This window comes from Monopterus albus, unplaced genomic scaffold (genome assembly GCF_001952655.1).
Source record: "Monopterus albus unplaced genomic scaffold, M_albus_1.0 scaffold58.1, whole genome shotgun sequence".
Taxonomy (NCBI): Eukaryota; Metazoa; Chordata; class Actinopteri; order Synbranchiformes; family Synbranchidae; genus Monopterus; species Monopterus albus.
In genome coordinates this window covers 2,785,468-2,798,934 of record NW_018127938.1, presented here as the reverse complement: position 1 = coordinate 2,798,934, position 13,467 = coordinate 2,785,468, and the positions used below count along the sequence as shown (strand labels likewise).

The following is a 13,467-nucleotide window of genomic DNA, read 5'->3' as shown; positions in this document are numbered from 1 at the left end:
GACCAACGTACAGTATTTCTCATTTTCAACCATTTTAACAAAGATTTAAACTAAATGGAATCTTTTGGAAAAAAAAATGAATGAAATGTAAAATTTTGATCTACAGTAGATCAACCTCATCATCCTTGAGCCTTCGGTGCTGGTTCACTGCTTGTCCTTCCTTCGACCACTGTTGGTAGGTACTAACCACTGCAGACCAAGAACACCCACCAGGACCTGCAGTGTGCGAGATGCTCTGACCCAGTCGTGAGCCATCAAATGTTGGCCCTTGTCAAAGTCTCTCAGATCCTTACACTTGCCCATTTCTCCTGCTTCCAACACATCAACCTTGAGGACTGAATGTTCACTTGCTGCCTAATATACCTCACACATTCCCTTCACCTGTCATTGGTCATAATGTTATGGCTGATCAGTGTAGATTTTAAGTGAATTTCATGCTTCAGAGACATACACTGCTCCAGCTAAAACAAAGTGCAGCTGGATGATGTATACACTGGGCATAAAAATCAGGACAGCTTGGTTTCTGCTGCCTCAGTTCCAGCCACTGTTTTCACCCGTTTCTGGTGAGCCCCAAACAACCATTAAAATCGCTGGATACTCCTTTAAACAATTCAAAGATACAAAACTTGCGATCTATGATGACCTAGAAGCTTTAGGGGATATTAAAACTGGCTGCATAGAGAGGAGCAAGGTCAGACATACATCTCAAAAAGGACACAAATGAACAAAACGTTACATCAGACTAGTTGTTCGCAGTGATGAGTATCTCTTAATAAGGACAACTGTGACTTCCAATCTGGATAACTTCAGAGCCATGATGTACATTATGAGCCAGCTGTGTGCCCATCTGTGACCTCCTGACAAATGAAACAATGGTTCAGAGTTGGGCTGTTGTCTGTTCTGTTCTGTTCTGATCTGAGCTGGCAACACGACACACACACACAAACACCTCCTGGATAGAGATGTGTTGATTGTCAGCAGAGTATGCAAGGAGACAAATGTACACTGCCTACAAATGAGAGCAAAGGACTGATGTATACAGCCATAACACATGTTCAATTGCATAAGCGTCCAGATTTGCAGGCAGGCACAAACACACACACACACACACACACACACACACACACACACACACACAGTAAGTGAGCATTTGGGACAAATTAGATAAAATGTCATTGTGGGACACTCACTTGAGCTTTAAACATTTTACTTAGAAAGGCACAAACTATGATTTCCTGGTAAATTATTTTGATGTAAGAAATAAAAATCAAAAGACATATCTTTTTTGTTTCCATGTAAATTGAAACATTTTTCGGCCATACCTCAGATATAAGCGTTGTGAAGGACTCCTCCTAGATCAGCCTTTATTAAGTTGTTTTCTTAATTGTTAATTTCAAACCTAAAGTTTTCCACTGTAATTATTCTTTCCAAAAGTGCAATAATAATAAAAGAGCTTAATATCGGTTTCTCTCAATCTTCCACAGTACCTGAGGCCAGTGACTGTGCTACAGAGTCCATGTTGACAGATGAGAAGAAAGCCAGAGTGAGGAAAAGAACTGAACTCCAGAGCACTACAACATAATAGGTTCTCAATGCAGGGATTTGAGTTTGAAATCTGAGGTTTCAATTACAAAACAAAAAAAACAAAACAAAAAAAAGACATAAAATTGTCCAAATTCTGGTTTATAGATGAAATGCTTCCTGTGTCTCTCAGATTTAACATCAGCATAGTTCACCTTTTATGCTTTACCTTGATCCCAAAACACGCCAAAGGAAGAAAAGAAAATAATTAAACAGGAGATTTCTTTCACTCGAACCACCTGAATGGTTTCCCCTGATCGAACAACTTTATGGAATCTAGAATACAACTGTGTCAATCAGTATCTTTTTTCATATTCACGCCACGGTATTTGAGTTTTCATTGTTACAGCTTTTTTACTTTTTCTCAAGCCCAACTTTGTAATGCAGGTACGTTTATTGTTCATCGACAAAGGAATCCAGAGTCTGTTGTGAAGTCAGAAGGACTGCAACGTTCCTTTATCTTGCCAGTAGTTGGGGAGCGGTGAGAACGAGAAAGAGAGCGCGAGGGAAGGGCAGGTACAGAGTGACAGGGGCAGAAAGGTAAGAGGGGTAAAGAGGTGAAGGGGAGGCTTGGGGGTGGGGGGGTCCTGTGTAGTTGCTTCCATTTAAAACTTGACAGTGACCACAATGTTTCAAGTTCTCTCCACTCTTGTTTCACTTGTGCCTCTGGAGGGCTTTCCTCTTTCTCCTTTTGAAGAAACAACAGCACCTGCAGGAAAACCAAAGAGGAGTCAATTACACCCAGACGTACAAGCTAATCGTGAGCAGAGGCACTGTCAGTTTTAGTCCCTGGATGGAGATTGCAGAAAACACTAGTAATATAGAAAATGACCGGCCTTATCAATTAATACATCCATGAGTCAACCGCTGCTCTACGCCGAGTGACGTTTACTCCTTGTTGTGTGAATATGAACAATGTAGAGCAATAAGCCCACAAGTGTTTGTTGCTGTACCCCACTAAACTTGGGAAAATCACTACATTATTTTTTCTTTCCACTACTAAGACAAATGATAAGATAATAAATAATAAACTTAATTTAAAAAAAGGAAACATTATTTCCTCAAACTTCACCAGTTTCATATAGCCTGGCACTATCACTAAGGCCAGGGGAAAATAATCTATTTTCCAGATAATTACTTGAATAATACAAATTCAAATCCTAAAATCCCAAATTTGATTGCATTTGTGACATTTCTCAGTAAACATGTACATCTGCAATAAACGTTATGTGTATGCAGTGGTTATTTGATGTAAGCTGAAGCTATGGAGCCTCAACGCTGCCGCTAGAGTCGAGGCACTGGAAACAACAAACTGCTTTCTGTACACGTGGATGGTTGTTTCGTACTTGGTTTCGTCAGCCACTTCAACCTCGGTGGGAGCAGTGATGGGAGCGTTGGAGTGTCCGGCTGTGGGATCATCAGTGTTCAGTTCGCCGTTCGTTGAGCTCATCACCTGCATGAGGACAAAAGGTTTATCAGACTGCTCAAACTCACATACACACACACACACACACACACACACACTCTCTGAGCCACTGCCTGCAGAGTAAAGATTAACATTCACATAAAAATATGTTACCTTGTTTATCTACTTGTCATCTCAGATAAGGAGAGCAGGTACATGTAATGTAACCTGAAATTCCTCAACTAAAGCAACTTCATATAAGTTTATAAAAACAGGTTCACATTGTTTCACTCTTTTTTTAAAACAATAGTCAAGTGCCAGTATGAACACTGTATGAAACGGGTTTTGCTTGCTGTGATCATTCAACCTGTTCATATTGACCTTTTATAATGTGCTTCCCAAGTAATTGATGGAGCACAGAAACAGTTGGTAACTTTGGAAGATGCCCATCAGACTGAACTGAGACAACTGCAGCTTCATATTAGAAACAAATTAAAATTGGAAACAGTTTTGCACAGATTGAGGATTGTGAATCTTGTCACCAATCACTTCCACTGAAAATACATTATAACAAGAGGCATGATAACAGCAAACAAAATCTTTTTCAATGTACATATAGGTATGTAAATACTGTTTAAAGACAGACTTGGAAAAATGTGGACAGATCCTTTAAAAGCTGCAATATTACCCAACACTAGGTGGCAGGTTTGTTCCACTATTACTATGGGGGCCTGGGGTTTCTGCTGCTTACAGGTGGCCTTTTGGCATAATTTTCATACAGAAATTAGCCCAAAAACATTTAGTCTACTGAACTTTTTTTTTGTTTGTGTTCTTCTTGTGATGTATAAATCTGTATTTGCATGACAGTTGCTGCTGGATGTCATCTTTGCGTGGCCCTTCCTGCGAGCTGCCTACAGCAGATGAGCGGCGTGAAGCAGCAAGAGCAAAGAGAACAGACAGAGCACTGACACACAGGGATTTAGACAGTCTGATGCAGACACACACAGAGAGTCAAGACAGAGCACCTGACAGGTCAGGCGGTGTAAAGTCAGTGTGAGGGGGAATAAAACACATACAAGACTAGGTGGCTTCATGCATTAGCCATCAAAGCAGCGCCGGCAGCAGCAGCAGCAGTACCGGAACAGAGCCCCCCAGCCGCTCAGCTGTGAGGTGCGACCCCAGAGTCTCCTTATTGGTCACGGGAGTGGGCTGAGACTCACTTCCTTTGGGTTCAGGCGACTTGACGCAAAGAGCAAAAAGGGTTGAGGCAGGTGGTTGTGAAATGATGAGAAGGAGAGGGGGTGGTGGGGAAAGAAAGTTGTGGGGTGAGGGCCAGAGGTGAGGGTGAGGCAATGTGATGGGAGGGGGTAAGTGTAGAGGTGCGTAGGGAGGAGGGGGAGTGAATAAAAACAAACAAAAAAAAAATTATAGAAGACATCTCCCAAGCAGAAGCAGGCTTGTTAAGACAAACTATGTTAATAGAGGAGTAGAGGGGAGTAATAATTTATGTGACGCACAGAACAACACAATAATAGTCATGCAGGAATAAAAGAAATCAGCCTTAGTCACCTCAGCTAGTACTACCTATTCAATACAACACATAACTGCCTATGGTACCATGCAGGGCTGGATGATACAAATGAAAACTATTAAGATAAAAAAATCTCTTCAATAACAATGATAAACTAATACGCAATTTCTGATCGATAAATGCGTCTGTTCCACATTTGAGCACCTTGCTGTACAATCATAGTGTTAGATCACAGCACTAGAGCTAAGTAGCTGACATGTGTAGGGCTAACACAAGGTCAACGCGCAGCTGGAAATGTAAATAATATGCCACAGTGAAGAGGACGGCTGCACAGGACTAAAAGTTTGGAAAGAAGAGATCACATAACAATGTTATTTTGGAAATGAATTAGATTTTTAAAGCTGGATATAAAACTGAGCAACATCCGCTGCGAAAATAGCTGCAACCTGTTAGGAAATAACAACACAATACCTTCCCCCATTCAAAAAGTTAAGATTACTTTCTCCAATATACAGAAAATCTGTTCCCCACCCGCAGGGCTATCAGCCAAGCTCACGTCAGATGCTCCTATCGACCATTTCAGTCATCACCTGACATGATAAAAGCTCAAAAAGAAGCATGAACACAGCAAGTGCAGTTTCATATTTCATGACAAAAGAAAAGATGCCAGTGAGAAAGGAGGACATACCAAATTTGAAAAGTTAATGAAAGTGGTCGACTAGCTGCACAGCAGAGTTTATATGCATAAATGTTTGAAAATGAGGGCTGTAAAAGCACAAGTGATTATTTAGAAGCATAACAAAGTTGTGATCTATCCCAGATTTGTCTCAATCATTAATGGCATTACATGTATATACTGAGAATTATTGATATTGATCAATATGAAAAAATGTACTATGATAATATTTTTGGCCATATTGCCCAGCCCCAGTACCAGGTGTCTGCATTATCTGAGTTTAAATGGAGGCTTTGTGAGCCATAATGGTGACACTGGATGTTGCAGGTTTTTACAGTCACAAGCAAAATGCATGGTACGGTATTTTGCACGCTCCAAACAGTGGCAAGTTTTTACCAAGCCAATCACGTTAAATGGAGAGCAGTAAAAAAAAAAAAAAAAGAGACTCAAGTCCAGGGTGATAAGTCGGTCATAAAATCTAATGCACTCTGTATGGCTTTACAGGAAACAATGACTCAGCAAGTACAACAGCGGGGCTTGTGCCATGATTTCTGTCTATCAGAATGATTTTATACACCAGAACTGTTGAATTATTTCCCTGTTAACGAACACCACAAGGCTAAGACAGCATGCCAATAAAAAGGAAAAACAACAAGTCTACACTTTGTCACACACTAAGCACATAGCCTGTCATTACTAGTATGAAGAATGCAAATTGCATTTTCAACTCATGCATGCAATGACTGGAGCGTAGAGTGGCAAGGTGTGAAGAACAAATTGTAGCCAAAAACAGAGGTATGTTTCACAACTGGAGCATCAGAGTCTGTCTCATGACTGTGCATCATGTTGGCTAATGTATTACTAAGGCGTTCTTTTTATAAGTCTTGTTGTCAGCCAAAGACTGAAAAGGGTCAGGCGCAGTCAGACTGCAGGCAGGAAGAGGAATGAAGGAAAAGTGCAACAGAACAGCAGCCATGTTCTCCAGGACGCTGCTTACATTTGGACACAACAAGAGCAGCTTGGCAGAGGAACGTGAACGACATGGTTGGTTGGTCGGTCGGTCGTCAGTCGATGGGTCGGGAAGGTAGATTGGTGGGTGGGAGTAGTTGTTGTGTTTTAATGTTGATAACCTCACCTGGTTTTTGGTCTGCTGTTGTGCTTTGTCTCTGCTGCTGGGCTGCAGGGGTGTGTCACTGGGGATAGGGCCTATTGGTGTGGGCTGTGAGAAACACAAGGAACCAATCTTGGTGTCAAAATGAAGCCAATTTCAGGGAAACAGAAACATGAGAAAAACTACAGTGATCCAAAGTGTGTGCAATTTTAGATATCAGGGTCTGTGAAAACAATCTGTTATGGTCTAATGACACAACAAGAGCCATAAAGCAACTGCATGAGACTTGACAGACCAATCAAATAATTTTAAAGGCACTCACAAGTGATTTGCCGACCCAGTCATACTCATAGTCAAAGACGTAACCATTCCTGTCAAACAGATCAGTGAAGAGCTTTCGCAAGTAGTCGTAATCAGGCTTCTCAAAGAAGTCCAGCCTCCTCACATAACGCAGGTAGGTGGCCATCTCTTCTGTAGCAAAAGACAGCATATTATTAAATAAGAACAAACTAGGTTTCAAACAAGGATGATATTAAATAACACAGTAAACAAAGGTTCTACTCACCAGGGAAGCTTTCACAAAGCACTTCAATTGGTGTCGCTCGTTTGGTGTCTCCAATTTTCTGATACCTCTCCTTCAAAGTGTCAGCCTATGACAGAGACAGTTGTGGAAGAAAAATACATGTTATACTCACATTTTGAGTAAATGCATAGCTGTGGCCAGTGTAAATAGTGCTTTAGATTGTACACTTGTGTTGCAGACAGATGCAAAACCCCTGTTCAGTGCACTGCCAGAGCCTTTTTGGCAGTGACTCAAAGGACCTGTAGGATACAAGATTAAAAGCTATGTAAACAATGGTACTTTGTACAAAAATCACAACCGTTTCTAAATCAGGGGGACTGTAGGGTTGGTTCACACCCACTGAATAAACTGAGTGGTTCTCCACCCTCCTCAGGATGATTCTTGTATTACAACAGGGAGCATTGTCTTGTGGAAAGCCTGATCTGAAGTCTCATCTCCTTGGGGACACATGATGGCTTTGAATGGGTTGTTCTTGTTTGCTATAAAGCTGAGGCATGCTTTGGCACCAGTGTGAAGTTATAGGCATTATATGATTGTAGTGATTATACAATTATATGACTGTTTTGTTTCCTTGGATTGTTCACACTGCTTTAAACATTGCTCTACACATACCAATAATAATAAGAGGTATCCTCAAGGGTTGTATACTGTTATATTCAACAGGTTCCATATCTGGTCACTGAACTGTTTCACTGTATTTTGATGCTGTCATGAGTCAGTAAGAAGTTGTTCTGGCATTCATCCCCCACATTCATACAAATATCTCATTCATCTACCAAGAGATTCCTCCTACATAGCAACTGTTGAGATGAGCCATCTTGTCCTGCAGTCTTTTGTATGGACACCTTTAATACTGAAGCCTTCAAAAAGCTCAGCGACCCTGCAGCAGACTATAACCTGACCTCCTGGCCCCTGTGATCATGCTTTGTTTAAGCAATTTTTCAGTATATTGTGTAGATGCAAAGAATGTACTTAAGCGAATTTTACATTTTATATATGTTGCATGCGATTCTGCAACATGTATAAAGGGTCCACTTTCTAGTTTTTCTAGTAGCTTTGTGTATGGATCTGATAGTGGGTACACATAGTGGGTACTGTTATTAAAATAGAAACAACTAGTGTGTGGCCTTGACACACAAAAAATTAACAAACTGCCAATTCAAAAATTAAAACAAAATTTACAATCATTACTCTGTAGCCGCTGGGAATCTTGATTGTGATTGGCTGGCAGGTGAGTCATTAGGCCGCATTCAAAGGTATGAAAAAACACAGCCTTCTCCCATTCATCTCTGTGGGAGACTGTGTTCACTGCAGCCAGCACCAGCACCACAGGGGGCTCTGGGCTAAACACAGCACTATACGGTGAAAAGGTTGGATATGATTCAACCTTTGCCACACTGGACAGTGATATCATCCGACAAAGGCGCTGCATTGATCAACCACATACAGGGGACATAGTTACAAACGCATCACAACAACATGCCATGTGTTTTCATTTATTAGGCTGTGGGATATTAAAGTGTTTTTTTTATCAATTCCAACACACCGGTGGTATAAACTGGTGCTACATAGAGTAGACTACATTAACAGTATGGCTAACCAAAACACAATGGAAACTCATGGGCTGGAAATGTGAATGAAGCCACCCGCGATGACTCATCACAACATGGCCGTACCAAGCATTATCTCCACAGATGATTACATATACAATCAAAGAGTACATAATAGTTTTTTGTATGTGGCTGAAACTAAGAGTCGATCAGGTTAAAAAAAAACCAAACAAACATCTGTGGGTTTAAGTGGATGATGCCAAACAATACGCTACAGTACCTTTAGGCCCTGCCATGGAAGGCTACCTCGAAGGAAGTACATGAACATGTGACCCAATGCCTCCAAATCATCCCTTCTGCTTTGCTCTGGAATTAACAGAACAGATGAAAAACAAAAATTAGGTTCACTGTGAAAGACAAATTTCATTTATAACCAGCTGGCAAGGACAGGAGCCAACTGGGCAGTAGGAAATATGGCACGACTGCAGAATTAATAAGAAGTTAAAATGAACCGTGTACAGTGTAAAAGGCCATGATTAAGCCCTAGAGCAGGAGTGTTCAATCATGAAGAACCAACAGTCTGCAGATTTTTATTCCAACCAAACACTTCTCGCACTGATTAGCACTCCTTCAAGTAGAGGGGAAGAACTAATCAGTGAAATCATCCCGAGGTGATCGGTTGCATTTAAAACACACAGACTGTTCACTCTCCATGGCATGTAGTTGGCCACCACAGCTAGAGGAAAAACAGCAGCTTCATGAAATAGAAACTGCATCAAAGTGCCAAAGAAATGAAGCTATACAAAAGATAAATCTTAACAGTTTATTAAAGAGAGGCAAGACAGAAAACTAAAATGCTGATCTCAAGAAACAACTTAGGCACAGTAACTTCAAAAAGTTAAGGGAATATCTGTATGCACAACACAACGGTACTTGTTTACAGTGTTGTGCACACGTATCTGTACATAAAGCTGTTAGGACATCCCCATTAAACTGAATGTAAATACAACTAAAACTTGCCTGTGCATATTTAAAGGGCTAATCAAACCACAGCCTGCTTCCAGAGACTCTCTTACCCTTTCCCAAGTGTGTGTTGATGCTCATGTAGCGCGCCGTCCCAGTCAGACTCTTGTGCTCCCGGTAGGGGATGTGTTTTTTGGTCTCGGGGTCTATGTACTCTTTGGCCAGACCAAAGTCAATGATGTGGATGGTGTGCTGCCTCTTGCTTCCGGGCCGACCAACCAGGAAGTTCTCTGGCTTCACATCTCTGTATATCAGACTCTTGGTGTGGACATACTCCATCCGTGTTATCTAGATGAGCAATAAACCAATCATGCCTAGTCTATGGAACTTTCAACCACTCAATTATCAAGGCAATTTTCAAACAAAAAGAGAGAAAGTATTCTAGCACAAGGAAGATACAATTTTAAATTATAAAACATCACCCTGCAATGTTTAACTGAGGCTATGTTGAGGAAAGATGATTTTAGTAAACAGAGTAAACAGTTATTTAGTAAATATTATGTTCAGGTAAAGCTGAAAATATTTGATATCTTCCAGATTAAAGTGGTCACTCAAAACTTCAGCAGTTTGAAGACAAACATTTTGCTTAAAAGTATATAAATGACTATTAGCTATTAAGTACATTAGCCGTTTTCTGGCATGCAAATGTAGTTCTTTTACATTAACCCCCCCCAATCACCCCAAACTCTAAGACCTGTTGTTTGCACCCTGCTTTGCATAAAACACCTGAGCATTCCCTCCACTGATAAATGTACTGATAGCTGCACTATATTTTCTGTCAAGTTTGAAATCACAAAAGCTTTTTTATTTAAACACATGGCTGCTGCTCTCCTCTTCCAGGTCTTACCAGCTGTATGGCTATCATGAGGACGGTCTTGAGGGAGAAAGTGCGGTCACAGAGATCAAACAGGTCCTCTAGACTGGGTCCAAGCAGCTCCAGCACCATGGCGTTGTATTTTCCGCATGGACCAAAGTAGTACACCTGAGGGATTCCCTCTGTGGAGAGGCAGACACAATCAGAACCAGAATCTGCTTTATTGGCTGGGTGTGTTGGACACACGAGGAATTTGACTCTGGTACAGCAGATCTCAATGTGCATGTTAGTGCACTTAAAAATATAAAAATCTACATACAATTGTAAATAAAAATGGCTTACTGAATAAACTGTTCTCTTTAAAGCTCTCTTTGTTTCAGTTGCTTTACAGAGAGTTCAGTCTTTAATACTGATATGTATATAGAAGATCTACTCCTTTAAATTTCAGCTTCAGAAACCAATAAGCCAGAGTTCCTCTTGGGGTCACTTGATATAAAGACAAGGGTGCAGAGGGTTAGAGCATTCATATTTGTAAATTACCATCCATTTAAAAATTGAATCAAGCGTACAACACTGCAATGTTTTACTGTAGCACTGATGTGGCAACATGAATAAGCTGTTGAGGTCATCAATAACTTTCTGATGGGAAAATGTGGTGAGTGCACCGTTTGTCAACTTGTTTTTGCCACAAAGTGCAATACTAGCAATACTAGTGTAGAAACGCTACAAGTAACATGAAAGGTGCGTCATCTGTTGAACTGAATCACCATCCCAGTGTGTTGATAAGAAATGCATTGTGGGAGGAGACTCTGAAGTCACACTGCAGCAGAGATGACAAACTGCAGTTTACTTCCCTCAACAGGCTTGTCCAAAACAGGCATGGCATACTATTGCTGCTCTGAAGCAACACTAAAGAGAAAATTGCTAGTGAAGGTGAACAGCAGTGCGTCAACAACTGTACTGAACTTTTCATGCTAGAAACCACCACACCCGCTTCTTGGTTGTGTGTATGACTTCTGAGGAATGTGGATGGATCAACCTGCAGTATGTACTGTCTTTATATGTACTGGTGTATTGACAAAGGAAAACTGGGGCATGGCAAAGCACTACAGTAAGTCTGTATGATGGAACAATAATGTATACAAGAGTAGCAGGAAAACATTTCTGATAAAAAAAAAAAAAAAAAAAAAAGCTGTCTCAAAGTGATGTCTGATGGGTACTGCCTTAATAACTTTGGCTCAAAAAATAAAGAAGAACCAGCATCATATTTCACAAACCCTCTTGAATAACATGCCACAGTTGACAGGTTAAAAAAATAAAAACTTTAATGCTACATAGTAGGGACGCACCGATACCACTGTTTTTCAGACCGAGTACAGTTTACTAACCATGCACTACCACATTAAGGCTGCTAGCACCACTGCTGCCATGGCAGTACTGATTTGGGAGAGAAACTGAGTTAAAGGTTTTTCACACTGGAGGTGAATTTTCATGCATTTTTTTTTTTCCATATAAGAACTCGTGTGACCAATCATGACGCAGCTTGCTGGAACATTGTGACATCATTACCACAAGTGCATGATGCACCATCAGCTAAATCTATTTATTAAAGTTGTGTTCAGTATATATTTTACCTCAGACATATGGCCAGGTGCTATTCTGGGTCAATCGAGCCACTGTATTCACTTCTTTGCCTCTTCAAGTGCTCTGGCAGCAGCAACAACTCAAACTATCCCACAGACATCCTGATGTAGGCCCAATAATGCACTCCTTGTATTTAGCAAAACCAGCACCTGCAGGTCGTCATCGCATGATGTGGACTTTTGTAGAGCGACCTTTAAGAACTTCACATTTCATATTTGTGCCACGTTTGGTGTGAATATATGTGGCGCGTTTCAATTGCCTCCGGAAAAATAAATAAATAAAATAAAATCTCTATTTCATATCATTATTTCACGTTGTGAAAAGACCACCACACAGAGAGTCTGAGAGATTAAAACACTGATTTAAGGTTACAATGAATGAGAGAATGCATGTCCCACCGGGAGGAGGCCCCGGGGAAGACCCAGGACACGCTGGAGGGACTATGTCTCTCGGCTGGCCTGGCATTCCCCCGGAGGAGCTGGAGGAAGTGTCTGGAGAGAGGGAAGTCTGGGCATCTTTGCTTAAACTGCTGCCCCCGCGACCCGGTCCCGGATAAGCGGAGGAAAATGGATGGATGGATGGATGAATGAGAGAATGAACAAACACATTTATACTTGTCTGTAAAACAAATAAATTAATTTATGTGAGAGAGAGATAAATGAGTGTGGAGAATAGGTACGGCTCTGGATGCACTAGTATTCAGTTTGAATTGTGTTGACATGCAAGCTGCTAGCAAGGGGCGGAGAGCATACAGTTGGATCACCCTTCAACATCAGTCCAACAAGGCAACATGACACGCACACAAACATACACACACACACACACCTTTCTGCACTTTAGTCTCTAGGATTTTCAAGGTTCTGATGACCATGACAGATGAGGAAGTGACAGGAGATCAGTGGAAGGCTGACTCATCAAAGCATGGCCCAAATCTAGCGGGCATTCACAGTCGCCACAGCAGGAGAGCACAGTGTGCGTTATAATCTTCTATTGGTGGATGTGAGCAAAGCCCGGAAACTGCCTGGTGGAAAAGCCCAAAAAGCGGTTTTGGGGTGACTCCTGCCTAAAGTTTATACTGTAATGTAACTTGCCAACAATAACTCTGCAAAATAGGGTTTATCAAACAGCAATGACAAATGTTCTTTATAACAGGAAACAGTGAGCACTTCAAAAGCAACAGAACAATAAAGCATGACTGCAAATCATCACTTTGCTCTTTCCAGAAGCTAAAGGCCAGGCAAACCATTTCAGACAAACTGGACCACCTGTGTTAGGATAGATGCCTGTTTTACACACACACACACACACACCTACACCTGTCTCTATACTTTTGTCCTCCCCAGTTACATACATGACAGGGTCAGAATATTAGGAACACCTCTGAATATGATGCAGTCCAGTACAACACCACCTTTAACTATGACCTCAATAATAAACATATCATTTAATTTATACATTTCTGACAATTTCAGCAAAAACAAACATTTTGTGCTTCAGAAACACAGATGTTAAGGCAGAATAAGTGTTGCACTGAATTGCATACAATTGT

The 13,467-nt window shown here is 41.0% G+C and overlaps 1 protein-coding gene across 5 annotated transcripts in view; it reads right to left on the bottom strand.

Moving 5' to 3' along the window:
- Positions 1-1,190: 1,190 nt before the first annotated feature.
- csnk1g2b (casein kinase 1, gamma 2b) overlaps positions 1,191-13,467 on the bottom strand; it is a 31,323-nt gene continuing 19,046 nt past the window's right edge. For 2 of the 5 annotated variants that reach the window (XM_020602816.1, XM_020602820.1), the window contains 9 exons: positions 10,308-10,456; positions 9,514-9,748; positions 8,718-8,803; positions 6,870-6,954; positions 6,627-6,775; positions 6,329-6,412; positions 4,124-4,225; positions 2,928-3,034; positions 1,191-2,290 (listed from right to left, as the gene is read on the bottom strand). In XM_020602816.1, the coding sequence (XP_020458472.1) occupies positions 2,236-2,290; positions 2,928-3,034; positions 4,124-4,225; positions 6,329-6,412; positions 6,627-6,775; positions 6,870-6,954; positions 8,718-8,803; positions 9,514-9,748; positions 10,308-10,456 (1,052 nt within the window). In that variant the 3' untranslated portion in view covers positions 1,191-2,235. The remainder of the gene's footprint in view (positions 2,291-2,927; positions 3,035-4,123; positions 4,226-6,328; positions 6,413-6,626; positions 6,776-6,869; positions 6,955-8,717; positions 8,804-9,513; positions 9,749-10,307; positions 10,457-13,467) is intronic. The other 3 variants (XM_020602817.1, XM_020602818.1, XM_020602819.1) reach the window with 3 other exon arrangements.